Source organism: Cololabis saira, chromosome 9, assembly GCF_033807715.1.
Source record: "Cololabis saira isolate AMF1-May2022 chromosome 9, fColSai1.1, whole genome shotgun sequence".
In the NCBI taxonomy this organism is placed as follows: Eukaryota; Metazoa; Chordata; class Actinopteri; order Beloniformes; family Belonidae; genus Cololabis; species Cololabis saira.
In genome coordinates, this window is record NC_084595.1 from 25567769 (window position 1) to 25585925 (window position 18157).

At 38.4% G+C, this 18157-nt stretch overlaps 1 protein-coding gene across 6 annotated transcripts in view; it reads left to right on the forward strand.

The window, feature by feature from the left end:
• The window catches only part of LOC133450384 (multiple C2 and transmembrane domain-containing protein 1-like), a 147218-nt gene that overhangs the window by 63934 nt on the left and 65127 nt on the right, over positions 1-18157 (forward strand). For 4 of the 6 annotated variants that reach the window (XM_061728951.1, XM_061728953.1, XM_061728954.1 and 1 more), the window contains exons 3-6: positions 11174-11316; positions 12975-13054; positions 16242-16353; positions 17741-17779. In XM_061728951.1, coding sequence (XP_061584935.1) covers positions 11174-11316; positions 12975-13054; positions 16242-16353; positions 17741-17779 — 374 coding nt within the window. The remainder of the gene's footprint in view (positions 1-11173; positions 11317-12974; positions 13055-16241; positions 16354-17740; positions 17780-18157) is intronic. The other 2 variants (XM_061728952.1, XM_061728955.1) reach the window with 1 other exon arrangement.

An 18157-nucleotide genomic window follows, 5' to 3' on the forward strand; every position in this document is an offset into this window, starting at 1 on the left:
CCAGCTGTCATTGGGTATGAGGTGGGGTCCGACCTGCTTAGCCCACCAATCCATACCACAGGTGTCCCCTGCTTGATGACAGCTGCAGTAGACCAGCCTCCCATATCCCTGAATAGGACTGAAGCAGGCGTAGAACGGTGTGGCAGCAGGTTGTAATATGTTTGTAGATCAGTGCGATTTTGTAATATCACCTGCAGAAGTGGACCCACACATTTAAGATGTTCAAGATTACAATACCATGGTTTTTGTCAAGTCTGCAAATGTGTCCATACAGTAGGTTACTCAAGATCTCCTTTACCTCTCATTTACAAAGTTAATAAAGAAATACTTTTGTTTTATTTTAATATTAAATATTCCAGAATCATATTAGACAATAGTGGTGGTTAATTTGAAGTGATTTAAAGGGTTCAAGCAGGTTATTCTCATCACATAGCAGAAGAATGCAGTGTGCATTTGCAATTGCTCTGAAGCAGGCTTTCAGGCACGTGCCTCTCTCTCATGATGTAGTGCCTACTTGCAGCTTTTCCCATTGGATCCCTTGACAGATTGCATTCTGGGTAATAGGAGTCAGCACAACTGCAGCCATCCGTCAGTCTTGACAAAACGTACAGCCTAAGAGCTCACACACTTATATTCACTCATATTTGCAGCCACACAGAACAACAGCAATGATGCAAAATGTAAGACTGAAACTGCTCCAGCTTTGCAGCTCGAGCGTGACTTAGATTTTTATAGAGGGCTTTATTTCATTTTTCTTTTCTCAAATTCTTTCATTTCTTGACAAGCATCAGAGAGGCTCCACTCTTAATAACATTTGAGTTAATCAACTCAGAGCACGTTCTCAAACATTCTGCAGCCACAAACACTAAATGAGAAGGTTAGGACCCATCTAGATCTTTATGAATGTAATTGTTCTTTTTTGTACGAGATATATATATATATACGAAATTTAATCATTTTGAAAGATTGACAAGTTTGCTTCTCTGTGAATGTTGTTTTGGATATTTGCACATTTTCTTCATGTACTCCAACATCCTCCACAGTCCCAAAACAGTCATCTTAGGATGATTAACCACTCTAAATTGATCATAGATATGAGTGTTAACCAGCAAGATTGTGGTATGAAAGATGAGATAGACTGGATGGATGGATGGACTATCATAAGTAATTTTAAATCTTGTTTTTTTTCTTTTTTTTACTGCCGCCTCACTCTTGAAAAACATAGTGAGGTCATATTTTTACTTGAGTGTAATCTATTTTTAGACCATCATTTCACAATTTTCTATGTAGAAATGTAATTACCAGTTAATATATTAACAATAAATTATTCACGGCCGTTAGTCTGCCCTGTACGACACAGAAGCTAGTGATCACGACATGGATGGACTGTCTACAGATTGATGATGGAAATTAATAAGCAGATAAATGTTTCACACATCACATGCGGATAAGGAACATTACGTTTTCATGTTTTACCCTGAAGAGATCCCCCTTCTAAAACAAATATGTAGAATATCTGCCCATCAGGCTAGATTTCCTTTAATTGTAAGAGTACTGCAAAGCCATTATTTCTAAAATGATTAATGCTGGTACACAAACTTACAAACTTACTCCTGTACACACATGCTTTTCCACTTGTTGCTCAACACACTCACTCATTCTCTTAGCATTTGTATCACATGCTAACAACTGCTATTTTACATGTGCAGGCTTTTTTCTTGAGGAATTAAATACAAATCACTTCAGCGTGGGTGGTATATTAAATGCTCTGTGTGTGTGTGTGTGAAATGAATACTTCTTCAGTAAGTGTTTGTATCGAGTATTGAATGATGCAGCATCATTCTAGTATATACTGCCTTAGACGTGCGCTTCCTAGCAGACTAGCACTGGCCTAATTTTATTAACAGTTACGATAAAGTTTCAGCTTGCTCCGGGAGTAATTTGGGTATTACATTTATCTGATTAAAGTTGTATTCGTTTCCAATTTTAAATTTGACTTGTAGTTAACCTGACAATGTTCAGAAATCCTCTTAAGAAATGATTTAAACTTTTTTTCCCCATGCTCTCTTGCTCCTGCTGTACATCCTCAACTTCTCCTCAAATCATCTGACTTCTTCCCCCTGTAAACATATTTGCTGTTGTCAGAGTTAATTGTAACAAATGTTAATAATAGCAGAATTAACAAAAGTTTTTAACTGAGAAACAAATCTCAACTAGATGCAATGAAAGTATGATCAGAGCTACAACATGCTGCCACTCAACTGTGTCCTTCTGTAACTCAAACACAGAACATTGATATGGTACATAGACTACAAAATGGTGTTTTGAACAATACATGCAGGACTGTTGTGACTGTCTGTATTCAGCATTAATTAATCGAGTGCTTCTCTTTTCACTGTACCAGTAACATTTCATTGCACCACTTTCTTGTCTTAAAGGGAACCCTGCGTATTAAGACATGTAGGTCTTAAAAGATAAATGTTGGTATCAATTATAACAATGTGATATAAAAAACCTTTTTGATGTCTTCGTTTTTATAAAATTTGAAAATATAATTTAACTCGTAGGTCACCATTGTTGTTTACACCGCAATGCATTCTGGGTAGTGACGTCACACGGTTGCACCTGCTGGCCCCCGTACACTGTTTTGACTGTTCAACGAGATAATCCAGAGGATAAACATGTCATCTGTTCAGCCATTTCAATTTGAACCCGAGCACAAGGTCAATGAGGAAGACAACACTGAAAACATATCTCAAAACGAGCCAAATGAAGACCAAAAAAGACGGTATGAGGCGAGAGTGGGACAAAATCCCAGCAACTGCGTCTCAATGCAAACAGAGGAGGAGAGCGTTTGCTGTCAAGAGCTCGTGTTTTTGTCAGCAGCTGTTCACTTTAAGCTATTATGTGATAAAACGTATTCCAATATCAATAATTTTGGAGATTATTAGCATCCACCGCTGTCCTATGCTTTATAAATCATTAGGACAGGTGGCGCCGCCAGGATTCAATTTCGTAATAGGCACAGAAACAGTCCGTCCACTGCTCTATTTCAGAGTCTCACTCGGCCTGAATATTACACTATCCATTAGGGAGAGGATAGGTTGGTTGGCTATTCAGTGTTCAATAAGTATTTCAAAGATCTTTTTTCCTCAAACAAAATTTGCAGTGACAAATTGGATAAAGTGCGCACGGCGCACTACACATGGTGACATTATTATGCGCCTTAATGTTTTTAGCTGCATTTTCATCTGGGTTTCTGTTGCGCCGCCACCTGTTTAGACGTGTTTTCATTCGTTTCTGGGTGCGCCATCACCTTTAATGTTTAGTTGTGTTTTCATCTGTGTTTCTGATGCGCTGACACCATGTTTGCATCTGTGTTGAGGTGCGCATAATAATGTCACCATGTGTAGTGCGCCGTGCGCACTTTATCCAATTTGTCACTGCAAAGTTTTGTTTGAGGAAAAAAGATCTTTGAAATACTTATTGAACTCTGAATAGCCAACCAACCTATCCTCTCCCTAATGGATAGTGGAATATTCAGGCCGAGTGAGACTCTGAAATAGAGCAGTGGATGGACTGTTTCTGTGCCTATTACGAAATTGAATCCTGGCGGCGCCACCTGTCCTAATGATTTATAAAGCATAGGACAGCGGTGGATGCTAATAATCTCCAAAATTATTGATATTGGAATACGTTTTATCACATAATAGCTTAAAGTGAACAGCTGCTGACAAAAACACGAGCTCTTGACAGCAAACGCTCTCCTCCTCTGTTTGCATTGAGACGCAGTTGCTGGGATTTTGTCCCACTCTCGCCTCATACCGTCTTTTTTGGTCTTCATTTGGCTCGTTTTGAGATATGTTTTCAGTGTTGTCTTCCTCATTGACCTTGTGCTTGGGTTCAAATTGAAATGGCTGAACAGATGACATGTTTATCCTCTGGATTATCTCGTTGAACAGTCAAAACAGTGTACGGGGGCCAGCAGGTGCAACCGTGTGACGTCACTACCCAGAATGCATTGCGGTGTAAACAACAATGGCGACCTACGAGTTAAATTATATTTTCAAATTTTATAAAAACGAAGACATCAAAAAGGTTTTTTATATCACATTGTTATAATTGATACCAACATTTATCTTTTAAGACCTACATGTCTTAATACGCAGGGTTCCCTTTAATACCAGAAAGACAAAAACGGAAACATCATACAGCACAAAACCTTGACACTGGATGCTGCACATTGATGCTCCATTTATTTTGTCCTTTTTTAAATTTATATACAGTATATACTTTTTTTTGTATATTGAAGAAAGTATGGCTACCTGAAGAGTAAGGAAGCTGACAGATGATAATGTGGAATGAAGGATTATGAGAAATGCTTCATCAACTTCTTAAGTTTTATAAACTGCGGTTTCATTGCACAGTGAAAAAATGCAGCTGAAGGCAGGCATCAGGCAGATTATCTACATTATTAGTACTTTCAGCAAAGAAACAAACCTCAATTTATAGTTTGTTACAAAAGGAGGATAGCTGGAGGGGAGTTAAACACAGAAGTGGAACTTGTCCACTCATTCGTCACATCCCGTATCGATTACTGTAATGCTCTCCTCACTGGCCTCCCAACCAAACTCACCAACAAACTACAACTCATTCAGAACTCGGCCGCCCGGATCATCACCCGCATCAAGTCATCTGACCACATCACCCCCGTTCTTATCCAACTCCACTGGCTCCCAGTCCAATACCGTATCATTTATAAAAACCTCCTCCTCACCCACAAAGCCCTTCACAACCTCGCCCCCACCTACCTCTGTTACCTACTGAAAGAATACACCCCCTCCCGTACCCTCCGCTCAACCTCTGCTGGACTTCTTTTCACTCCCACCTCACACCTTAGCAGCATGGGTGCCCGAGCTTTCAGTTGTACGGCACCCAGACTCTGGAACTCCCTCCCCCCACACATAAGACAAATAGACTCCATCACCACATTCAAAACACAACTCAAGACTCACCTGTTTAAACTTGCCCATTCACTTTGACCGGTCACCACACACTACCTCCCACCATACTGTTCTGTTATACTGTTGCTCCTTGATTGTCTAATTGTATGTATTGTGTATGTGTGTATGTATTATAATTTCTACTGTATTATTATTGTATTTCCTTTATTGTATTGTTTTGTTTTTATTCTGTAAGGTGACCTTGGGTGACATGAAAGGCGCCGTTAAATAAAATGAATTATTATTATTATTATTATGAGTTTATCTGGAAAGAGATTGCAGCACAAAAGGGGGAAAGGTTGAGAGTAGCAGACTGACCTGAAAGTGAATGTTTTTATAGATCAGAAGACATTTAGTTCTACAATTATATCTATTCTTATGTCATTTAGTAGAAAATGAAAGTTCCTGTGACTTGTTGAGAAGCAATATAACACCAAGACTTGGTACGGCTTTCATCCGCACACGTGCTTTGAGTGAGGTTTGGGTACATGAGTTAAGTGTAACTCTCCACACCAACGTGGTGTGATAACGCAGATATTATTTTACTGCTATTTGCCGTGTCGGGGTTCATCAACAAGCCAGCTTTGGTTGTTGATGAGTAAATATGATAATTTGCTGTGAATGTCTGTTTTTGTGATCTTGATCTTTTTCCATTTGCTTTAGATTTTTAATTTGCTCCACGCTAATGTACCTCCGCAGTGAGGCAACCCTCCCCTACACAAACATGCTGCATCTGGAGCATAGGCTTTGTTTTGTTGAGTGAGATCACGATCACAGATGTCTCAGCACACATTACTAAAGTATAAGCTTAAAAACAATGAGCATACAGTTGGATATGCTTAACATTTGAAACAGTTTTTCAATTTCTGACTGCCTGGGGCAATAATAAAGGAAAAAAAAAAAACTTTAATGAAGCGATGAGAGCAACTGTGTGTGATGAGACGGATTCTAACAGCAGGAAGCTGCACTTAATGTGCTTTGGGGAAAAATTTGGTGGAGATCATTAAGTATAGATAAATCTATTCAAAATCACCCTCCTATAATTTGAGACAGGATCTGTCGGACAGTAAAACTAAATATTGAAATGCTGTTTTTTAATGTCTGACCATTCTTTTCTGTTTTTTTTTTCATTCTTTTTTTTTACTGACATTGCAATAAATAATGTCATGGATGAAAGATTCATCAATTGTGTCTAAAACTGTTTAGTTGTTTGGGGTAAGAAATATTACTTCTAGTGTCAAATAATCATTTAAATTGATATTTATATTAGTATCTACTTTTATTGACATTTAGATTACCTATAGTCCTTTTAGGTGTGCTGTTGCTGTGCGCTGAGATGTCTGGGATAGCAGTTAAGCTTACGAGCAAATAGACACAGAGAGCTGTTTTTATGGGCACAGCCCATTAGGTGGTCAGAAGAGATAAATGTGCTGTTGATTATTGTGTCGCTTGTTGAGAAGACAAAGAGCCACTCGAAACAAAACAAGTCAACCAAAGGGGTTTAGATGTGCCGATGAACCACACCCAAAGGAAAAGCTACCTGCTGCTTACACTGCTGTGAGCTCTCATAAACAGATTTATGATCACTCTAGGCTACTGTTTGTTTTAATGCTGTTAAAATGAATACAATCAGCATCCTGATGTAACATCTTGCTCACTCTCTCCAACTAAGAGACTGTTTCAGGCAGAAGGATGGGCTATTGGGTTAAAACACCTGGATTCTATTGAAGTCCTCGTCACTGACACAGGGACCACTCTGTTCCTGCACCATGATATCCACCATCTGAAAACCCCTCGATTTTGAACAGTTGAAATCACAGTTAATTAGTTTTTAAAGACTTGTGAGGGTCTTCATTATGGGTAGGATTTCAATTTTTTTCCTCAGGATTTTAAAGTTTATGTAGAAAAAATTGAGTGGGAAATAGCCGAGATGAATAGTCAAACTAAGCTTCTTCCGAAGGTTTTGTCTGTGAAAGGCCAGATGAGGTGATTTGGACAGATGATCAATTTTGGATCCTGAGGCAGTCTGAGGATACGTTTGGTCTTTTAGTTGGCTTGAATACACCTTGGCATTTCCCAAGCAGAGAGGGCATTATAATGACCATTAACTGATTAATTATTATTGAATTCTAGTTAAGTAGGGGCTTGGAAAGGGCTTTGAAACTTTGTAACTTTGAATGGACTTAGGTTAGAGTTAAATCTTTTTAAATGTAATTGTTCCTTTTTCCTTTTTTTTGACACTGTTATCTTACCTTATATGTTTAACTCACAAGTACCAGCACTAATGCAACTTGCCATTACTTCACCTCAGCACCAACAACTCCATCACCGTCTGATGACAACAGCATGACAACAGTAGTTGAAGGTTTACTGTAGGCCTGAGCTTTGTGACACCATGTCAATGTCATGATTAATTGAATATTTTACTGTGATTACGATGAGTGATTCGTTTTATTTTTTGCCCTCATGTATCACTGACAAGGTTTTTACCTCAAATATGCTCAGTCATTAAATATGGATATTTTTTTTACTGATTTTTAAAATCAGTGAAGACAAACACACAGTTTGACTGTTCATAATTTACTGAGCATACTGAAATACTTTAGACATCTCTTGAAATCAAAAAATCTTATGAAGATGTTTTAATTTTTATGTAAAAAGTTAGGGAGACAATGAAAAGGAAAAACGATTGCAGAAATTCTCACTGCATGTTCAGACAGTATTGCAAAATGGGACCTCGCCGCAGTGCGCTACATAACAAGTAGGGGCTGATTTCAAACTCAGCCTATTTCTATTTGAGTCATAGATTGTTCACATTTGGTAACATGACTGTGCTGCAAGTATTGAAATAGAGTTGTGGCGTTAACGTTTGGTTGCTAAAACTGTCAGTTATTACTTTAAAATAGGTTCAAACAAAAAATTCAAATAATTGACATGGGCAAGATTAAGTCAGTTATAGGTTCCAAATCTCACTTTCCATTAACTTTTTTTAAATTCTTGAGCCTCATAGCAGTCTTTTCTTACTGAGTGCTTCAATTTTGTGGGCTGCTGCCTGCAAGGGACTAATGTCGAGGGTGCAGCATTAAACTTACATTGCGGGACTCCAGTTGAACTTAGGCATTCACCTAAAACACTTTATGATCCTGTAGATCCTATTGATCTTATATTACATATGTCTTAGTGACCGGTCCGTCTGGCATCGTCACGCTGGGTACAGACATTACCTTGTCCCTTATGGACTTTTCCCAAAGTGTGAAGCGTTTTTGTTTTGCCATAACTATGGTGCACAGTGATGGTTAATTTCCAGAAAGGCACATCTACCAACAGTCCACTGTGCTGTACCCACACTTGCTCATATTCAGCCATCACCCTCCTACACCATCAGCCTTTTCCATTTCATACTTATCAGCTCGCATGTTTATGGCCCCATAAAGCTGGCACTGTGGGATGCAGAGACTGAGTCAGTGGTGTGTGTCCGGGGGATATTGACCCGCTGAGACACGTAAAGAGAGCAAGTGAGAGGAATAGACTTCCTGTTCTTTTATAAATTAGTCACTTTTCCCTCAAATGAGGTTTGGGAGGGACCCATTATATTTTGTTATTAGTTTCTAGCATATCAACTCTACATGGTACACCAAGCTTTTCATTTCTATTGTTCCATGCTTGTGTTTGCAGAACTCACCATCTATCTAAAGGAGTTTACTTAAAAAACGATATGTTTCTCAGCATTACTTTTCTTTTACTGCCTTAAATGAGAAAGTCTTTATTTGCAAGGTGGAGTCTTGCTTTCATCAAGTTAATCTACGAGACGTATGCAAGGAATGAAAACTCAGGTTTTTGTGAACTTTTATCTCCCCTGACAGCCGACCTTATTGGATACCTTAGGTAAAAAAAAAGAGTAGATTACTAAATTTTTCCAACATCGTTTGAGATACAGATACAAAGGATCACAGATATGAGTGCTTTGTGGGTGTGTTGGAATCAGTTTTGTTCTATTATAAGATTTTGATTTCCTTCCTTAGTCTTTGCATGCTAATCACATCGGGCTGATTACATGCCACCGATTAGGGACAGGGTACGGTACAAACTAATAATCACGCTGTCAATGGAAGCTATTGCTTATCATAGTGGTCCTTCTATTGATTGAATACATCTGTCAAGATATCAATATCGTAAATGTAAAATGTTTTATTTAGGGTGTTGGTAATTTGCCCAGAATTAATACGCTCTGTCCTTTGGCCTTATTTGAAGCATAGAAAGACTCTCTTATCAGCTTCAGTATCAGAAAAACGAATGAAAGCTCTGACAAACAACAGATGAGGAAGCCCTACTACACCCCCCCCCCCCCAAAAAAAAAGCATTAGTACCGGTAAGTGTTGGGTGTTGAGAGTAGACATATGTGCTAAATCTACAGTTTTATTTAACCTTTATTTAACCAGGTAGTAGCCCATTGAGATCAAGGATCTCTTTCACAAGGGTGACCTGGCCAGGAAGGCAGGGGCAAACGTCAAAACAAATAAAATCACAAGGGTAAAAGACAGAATACAAAACAATAACAGAGGAACAAAGTAGCAATAAAATGATAAAACCACGTCTTATAAAGTGCAGATGCATAGAGGTCACAGCCAGTTAACAGTACACAGTGTGGAGGTCCAGAAGAGAAAGGTACAGAAGCAGAGGTTGAGTCCTCAAGAGTATTAAGGTCCATTTTCATGAATTCAATGCATAAAAACTAGATAACTAGATGGTGACGGGGATGAAATCTCAGTATTACTGGATAACAAAGATGAAGAAGAGGGGACAGAAATAGAGGAGGCCAGCACCCTACTTTGCATTTGTTTTAAGTGCACAGTTTGGATTTTTAGCTAAATTTAAGGATTTCTTCCTGTGCCCTTGTCACTTCTGTCTGTCAAATTATGCTCTGTAATTGTAGAATAGTCTCACTGACCAAAAGATGGGAAACAAAGCAGGACATGCAGTTCATTTGCAAAAGTCTGCATGACATCTTCAAAGTTTGAGCTGTTAAAGTGTATGTGTGTGTGTGTGTGTGTGTGTGTGTGTGTGTGTGTGTGTGTGTGTGTGTGTTTCTGTTTCTGTACTTCTGTGTAATCCAAGCACCTTGACTTTTCAGGCAGAATGAGTTATATCTTCACCTAGATTATGAACACTCTTTATTTGTCTCTCTACATCACACAGTGAAAGAAGAAACATGGCTCTGTATTTAAAATGATAAGTAAGAACATTAAGCCTTTATATGAGCTTGGTCTGTAGAATGGTATGTGTAAAGTAATAATTTAAGAGTGTGAACAGCTAAACCTGATTACCTCCTCCGCAAACACAACTCAAATGCTCCATTCCCGTATGAAAACTCCCCATTTCCTACTCTTCCCAATATTATTTTATTTACATCGAAATTTACACTTCTTTGTTGTAGTGGTTTTAATAACATGCGCATTCAATATCACTCTATAGAACTGGTGTTATATGACAATGACAAGCTGTAATGTGTTAGACGTTTGTGTCCTGCTTAAAGCTGTTTGTAGAACAAGAACAGCTGCTTTTGGTTCCACAACGTTTATGAACGTGAGCGATGAGCATGCTCAAATGTGGAAAGTTTCATGAAGACTTATTTACCTTTTATGCGTCATCCGAGTGGATCCTTTATTTCTGCGTTTATTCTGTCCATATCTAGCTGAATACACCGAATGACTGTGCAACATAAAACAAAGTGCATCTCTATGTACTAAACTTTAAGTCAACACCACCACCTAGTGGTCAAAAAGAGACACTGTCTTGTACGAATTTAAAGTTGCTAATAACGTAAAAAACAGTATTCAATTCATCACATGGCATGGCTTTGGTCTTCAGTAGTTTCAATCAATCATTTTGTTTCGTTCTGTGTAAAACGTATTTCAGTAGAAATAAAAATGAATTCAATTTTTCCACATCTTAAAAGTAGATGCCACTTTTAAAAGCATGTTTGATAGAATGGGATCATTTTAATTACTTTTATTCTCCAGTCAGTACCTGCTTATGCATTACCCCTATTACTGAAACCATCCTTTTGCTAGTGACACAGTCCAAACAGGTTGACCTGCATATTTCCTTACTTTGTTTTTCTTATCCTATCTGATGATGTTTTTTTTGTTGCCTAAATTATTTCTTCCCAGGAACCAGTGACCCGTACGTGAAGTTTAAAATAGCAGGAAAGGAGGTGTTCAGAAGCAAGACCATTCATAAAAACCTCAACCCAGTCTGGGATGAGAGAGTGAGCCTTCTGGTGGAAACCCTGAAGGACCCGCTGTATGTCAAGGTACACAGCAGTTTCCATGAAAAGTTTTTTTTTTTTTTATACCGATTTTTTTCCCCGATTTTCATCACCCAGTGCTCCTACCTAAGTGACAGTCCTGGGCATTGCTCCCCTCTGCCAACCCCGGGAGGCCCTACACTGAGCTCAGGTCTCCTTCTTAACCTGAGGAGTGAGCAAGTCGCTTCTTTTCACCAGACAGGGTGGGGCTTCTCCAGCCGGACGCAGCGCGTGGAAGGATCACGTTATTCCGGCCAGATCCTCCCCACCCCACCTGGCTGGGCAGAGGGGGCATTTATAGCCCAGGACTATCAAGAAAAGTTTTCCACTGAAGTTGGAATTCAGCTTACTTTGACAAAATACATTTTTTTTATGAAAAGTATAAACTTAATGAACATTATGTTTGAAATGTTTACTTAATATTTTAAACCAGATTTCTGTCTTCTCTCTTTATATATTTTTCTTTTATTGTATTATTAAATTAAATTAAAAAGTTGGCTACCCTGCATGACTGATCTTTTGTTTTGTATTGAGATGAAAATTGCTCAGATCTTGTTTGGGGGACTTTCACACGTTAGTCCTGCCAACTCTGCAGCATTTCTTTGAGGTCTGTCCACAGATTTGTAAATGACCTCAGAGGCCTGTGAGAGCCGTAAAATAAACCTTAAACATGCATGTGAGGAGAGATTAAAAAGTTAATTTTGAGGTTTATTTCCAATCATTGTCCTGATGCAGAAACCCTTGAATCGTTCCATCTTTATATTTAATTTAAACTTTTGGTATATGAGTTTGCAAGCGTTTGATTTTCTTGTAATGGGAAAAATGGGTCCTTCTGGTCCTTATGCCTCTGGCTGTAACACAACGTCAAAGCATCATTGTTGTGGAAAAACGTTATAAATGCTCTTATAAAACTTGACAAGCAGTTGCATGCAATATATGGTCAGAACATAGATCAGGCATCTCAATGCAGAAATGACAACGGACAAAGGATCCATAATGATTTTAAAGCATGAATGATGATTCATCCTTAGGATTCAGATAAACAGAGCTACAGTAATAATTTTTGGACAAAGTATTGGTCTGCAGACTGTTCTCTGTAAGAGGCTAAATTTTGCTCCTCACAGTAGTTTTGGTTTAATCCATGTGACCAAGGCTAAATTTTCCATCATAATGATCAATCACGATTCACCCCACAATCAGCCTGGGACATTGAGAGGTGTTCATTGCATATATTTATACATATACTTATTCCCTTACATGATGATTCTTTGCTCTTTTCTTATAGTCTTCTCCCGCCTTTCAGGCATTAACGATTTCCATCTTTTGAGAGTGCTTCTTGGAGGACCTTTATTGGTGGGGCAATGTTGAAAAGTTGGAATATTTATTAAACTTAAAAACTGTCATCCCCTGATTTTTTTCTAATTAATGATTGTAAAAAAAAAGGCACAACAACAACAAGCAGATGGAGGTCTAAGACTTCAATGGTAACAGTTAATTTAGGAGCTTGTTTCTGCAATTTTGTTTTTAGAACAAACATAGCATTGATTTTTATTTGTAACTAATGATTTATTTCTCAACTGTTTGGCTTTCGGGGATTAGTCCAGTTTCTGTTCTCATACTTACAGTGACATCCGCTGACGGATCTATATGTTGTCTTTCTGTAGGTCTTTGACTATGACTTTGGACTTCAGGATGATTTTATGGGCTCAGCGTATCTCTATCTGGAGTCACTGGAACATCAGAGGTCTTTTTATGTTTTTACATGTCTATTTTTAGCTGCCCTCTTGTTTTCTTTCCACTAACACCTTGCACATTGTCTCTCACATCAACTGTGTCATTTACTTTCTGTCTCAGCTGATTATGTTTGAACTGCTGTATTGATTGCTATATTCCCCCAGTGATGGCCAGGTTCAGAGAAGCTGACGTGTCAAGAAATCAACAAATAGTGACGCTAACAGGCCGCTCTCAGATCATTGTCCAAGCATCTGTTGTTGTTTTTAGTGCAGTCACCCCGATCAAATATTGTTTATGGTCTCCCTCTAGTGGCAGAGTTTGGCAACTGCATTCATGAGCTCATTCCATCCATCCATCCATCCATCCATCCATCCATCCATCCATCCATCCATCCATCCATCCATCCATCCATGGATAGATATAGTATATAGTTATACATGTTTTTTTTTTAAACGCTATATTTATTGACATTTTTTTCCAATTATTACAACAATACAGTTAGCTGTAAATAAAATGTACAATAAAAATAAAAAAAACAATGAAAGAAAAAAAAACACACGTATAGCAGACAAAGATACAGAGACAAAACAACAACATAAAAAAACATTACGCACAAAACTCAAAAAAAAAACAAAAACAGAAACAAAAACAGAATCCCCCCTACATCATCATTCAACAGAATCATCCAGTACAGGTCCCAATGGATTACTCCTCATAAAGCGCATGAACTGTCCCCAGATAGTTATACATGTTACACAGTTATAAATATACTGAGGTGTGTGGTTAAGAGGTCGGATGAAGCTACAACTAAAGGTAACTAAAACTAGTAAAACTAAAACTACAACACAACTATTCTGTCCCCCATCTCCTCAGTTGTTCCTATAGACTAACTGAACAGACAACTGAATAGTAATATCCTGAAATCATGCCATACAATATCTAGTCAAAAAAGGGAGTCCAAGGCACTCTTCTTGTGGAAAAATATTAAAAAGCCTTTATTGAAACATGGCTAATACGTATAAAAACATGGGAGCAGAGACCCACGCGTTTCGGCGCAAGCCTTCTTCAGGGTACTGCTCAAACAGGAATTGAATGAATGAATGGCCAGGTTCACTGGCCATTCACTGGCTTTTGACACCTGCGTGGCCACCTAGTGGCCCTTGCATGTAATGTTTACCTGGGAAATGGTTCATGTGACTTCCTACCTGTGCAGGGCAGGTGTATATCATTAGGAATTCCTGTTTGAGCAGTACCCTGAAGAAGGCTTGCGCCGAAACGCGTGGGTCTCTGCTCCCATGTTTTTATACGTATTAGCCATGTTTCAATAAAGGCTTTTTAATATTTTTCCACAAGAAGAGTGCCTTGGACTCCCTTTTTTGACTAGATATAGTTTTTTTTCCCCAACACCAAAGAGCACCTTCAAGATTTCTGAACAATTCCCTGAGCACTTCGGATTTTCTCTTCACTTCATGCCATACAATATTGGGAATATATCTCTTATTATTTAAAAGCAAATGCCTTTCATCTAATGGAGCAACTTCCAAAACACAGTATTTTGAGCCGCTGCCTCAAGCAAACTCAGTGTCAAGGACAACAGGGACACCTTGTCTGACGAGTGCTTTTCTATCAGACACGTTTAAATATCTGTTGTGAAAACCAGGCCACGCAGTAACATGCCTACAAGTTTTTCTATCGCATTTTAAAATGTCTTGCGTTTAAAAGAAGACATCTAAAGATGTGTTTCGACTGGAAACACAATTGTGGATGTTAAAAACCTGTTAACTGAGGTTGCTTTGATTTTAAAAAGAGAACGGTAATTACTGCCTCTAAAATTATTTTCTGGGGACAGAGCTTGGTTGATTATCATCAGGTCGCTTCTGGGGGGCAATGTTTAGCATGTTTAGAGAGATTGGTGGAAGCAAACTGTTTAAATGTGCTGCTACTGCATTTCAGTGTGCGGCAATTGCACTTTGCCGCCACTTTGCGGTCACTGCACTGTGGCCCTATATCACTATATGATTTGTTTGACATCACCATCTGTCACCCTGCACACTGCCAAAGTAGCAGGCAGCAGCTGGTGATGTCATGAAGTAGGTGTGGAGGGCCCATAATGCAGGAAGCAAGAGAGGCAGGAATAATCAAACAAAGTCCTTTTAAAAATAATAAAAAAATAATTGAAGACAGAATATTAAGAAAAAAGCAAAATAGATGCTTAACAGGCAGCCTGACAGGATGATTGCAAACCAGCAGAGGAGAAACAAGACAATCAACTCTGTACACATGAGATATCGGTGTAGGCAACAGGGAAGAACAGAGGAAGTCCCATACCAGAGACAGTGCGTTCAAAATAAACCAGGAAGTAACGCTAACCACAAAACAGGAGTCCAAACAATAAAAGAGCACCAGTAAACCAAAACTAAAACTCAGACTCAGACTGATAAACTTATGATCCAAACTATGACAATGACATGTAATGAAGTTGAGTACACAAAGCAAACCATTTCTCCAAAGCTGCAATCACATCACCTCATATTTATTTCTTCTTTGCCTATTCCTATTGAAAATGTACAAATACTGCCCTTACAGCAGCTTTCTATGACAAGATAAAAGTACAGAGGGAGCAATAGTCATCATATCCTAGAGTGACATTTAACCCATTAAACATTTTACCACCTAGCTTAATGTACGGTACAACAATAGGCTGAATAATGAAATAATGAAAAAGGTGTCGTTATCAACAAAAAGCTATGAAATTAAGTCTTGTGCACCTCGTTTACCCCTTTAAGTTGATTAACGATGTAATTTAGCTTTTAAGAAAACATGTTACAGTCAGAATAATGCCTTTAGTTAATGGTGTTTGTAGAACAAAGATAAATCTTACAATATAGTGGTAGTCATCATATCTAAGCCAAGCTTAGATCCCACTTATATATGTTAAGATAGAAAACACAAGTTATTTTTCTTTTAAATGTTATGTTGATACCACAGTTCGAATTGTTCCTGCAAATGCATCTTGGTTTTTAATAGCAGCTATTGGTCTTCTTTATTACTAATCAGAGTATCGGAATTGATCTATAACGTTTCCTACGTTATTTATACGTGGAAGTCTAGTAGTTTTCCACATTGATGTACTGTACTCCAGTAATCACTTCTAATGTGGGTTTTTACGAAATGTGACTGACTGTGCATCTCTGTAGGACACTGGATGTAACGCTGGACCTCAAGGACCCGCAGTACCCCGAACATAACCTGGGCAGCCTGGACCTAGCTGTCACGCTGTCACCAAAGGATGGAGATGCCAAGGATGCTGTAAGAAAACAATATGAGCCGTCTGTTCATCTCTCTATTGTCCCATGCAAAGTAAACATTCTCCTTATTCTTGCAAATGATTCATATTATGGTTCATAAGCTTTGGCAAGTTGTGTATTATTGATTGATCAACTGTTCTTTTAGTTGGCAAATTGCATCTACATACATCAGAAGCAAAGGCAAGCTGTGCTTAACTGGGTTGATTCAGCCTCTGTTACTGGAAAATCTACAGTCTAAAGTCTGAATCTAAAGTTCAGCAAATACATATGCATGAACACAAATATAATTAATATGATGTGTGGAAAAGTTACATGTTCAAAGAGCACCACATCCTCTTTACTAATTATGTTGTTTTGGGCCTCTGTGGACAAAGTCGATGTTTCAAAGTTGCATTTATTTCTGTTCAATTATTTGTTTGGTTAATTGGACCCCTGCACACTCTATTTGGAACAAGGCGGAGTCATGAGGGAAATATTTTATTCCGTTTGATCTGATATCTTAATTTTGCTGCCTATTCAGTGCTACAGTTCGGGGAGTCCACAATTGACAGAACAAATGAACTGTATTTGGGTTAAGCATCATTTTGGATCTCTCCAACTATGAAAAAGTACAAGGTTGTTCTAGTGTGTTCTCTCTGTTGCCATCTACTGGTTGGAAAGTTTAAGATAAAAGTCTTAATAATGTACTCATTTCTGGTTTTGAACTCTGAATAATCCACTAGTTTTGAAGATCCATTTTGGGGATGACATCAGGGAATTATGTGCATTTGTAAATAGTCCTTTAACAAATTACTTTTTATTTTCTATTTGAAACTTGTCAAATTCACATTTGCATCATTTATACAAAACTTTTTTATGCCTTCATCAAAAATGAATAATGCCAAAAGCAAAGATGCCATCAACAAAATGAGCTGCAATTTAATTGCCTTCTGCCATTCTTTTGGGCTTACCAGCACAAATTATAGTTTGAAGTGAAGTGCAAGTTGAAACTGTTTTTGATGGTGACTTTCTGTAACCAAGGTACAAGCAGCTGGGAGATAGTCACATATTATTTGGGTTCAGAAAAGAAAAATACATTCCAAAATTGTATTACCTACTGAAAGGCACGAACTTAATTTACTATATACTGTATGCATACATGTTTGTGTGTCTATGCATGTCTGGATGTATAATGACCCTATAACACTATATACGTGCTTATACACTGTCTGCTTACTTAACTTGCATGATTATGCCCCAGTCTCTTCACCTAACCCAGGCTTTAGCCTGCACCAGGCCAGAGCTGTTGTCTGAACTCCACACATTTAATGCCCCTTTAATCTCCCACCCTTCAGCTTTAATGGGGAGGCAATGGGGGGCGCTCTGTAACCGCTTTGTCTCATTTACAGACCATGCTTTTGAGAAGGAACTGGAAACGATCTAGTAAGGTAAACTTAAGCAGCATGTAACTCCCCAGTCGTCTGACTGTACTGTAATCCCACAACCAACCACACTACACCTCGTCTATCCTTCTTCACTGCTGTCCTGGTACATGGATGGAGTCTCCCTGGCCCTGTCCCTTCCTCTCTCCTTTTCTTCCTTCCACAGCGGTCTGACAGTTTATTTACTTTATTTTCAGTTTCTCATCGTCACCAGCTTATTTTCCACAAGCTGCAATATGCTACCAGCTATATGCACGAGCGGCAAGCATGTCAGCTTTCTTTTTCCAAGTACTGCAAAAGTCAAAGGTTAATTTTTTTGACAGGTTATGTATAAGTTATGTAAGTGCACATCAATGGTGGAAGCAATAAATTACAGTTACTGCA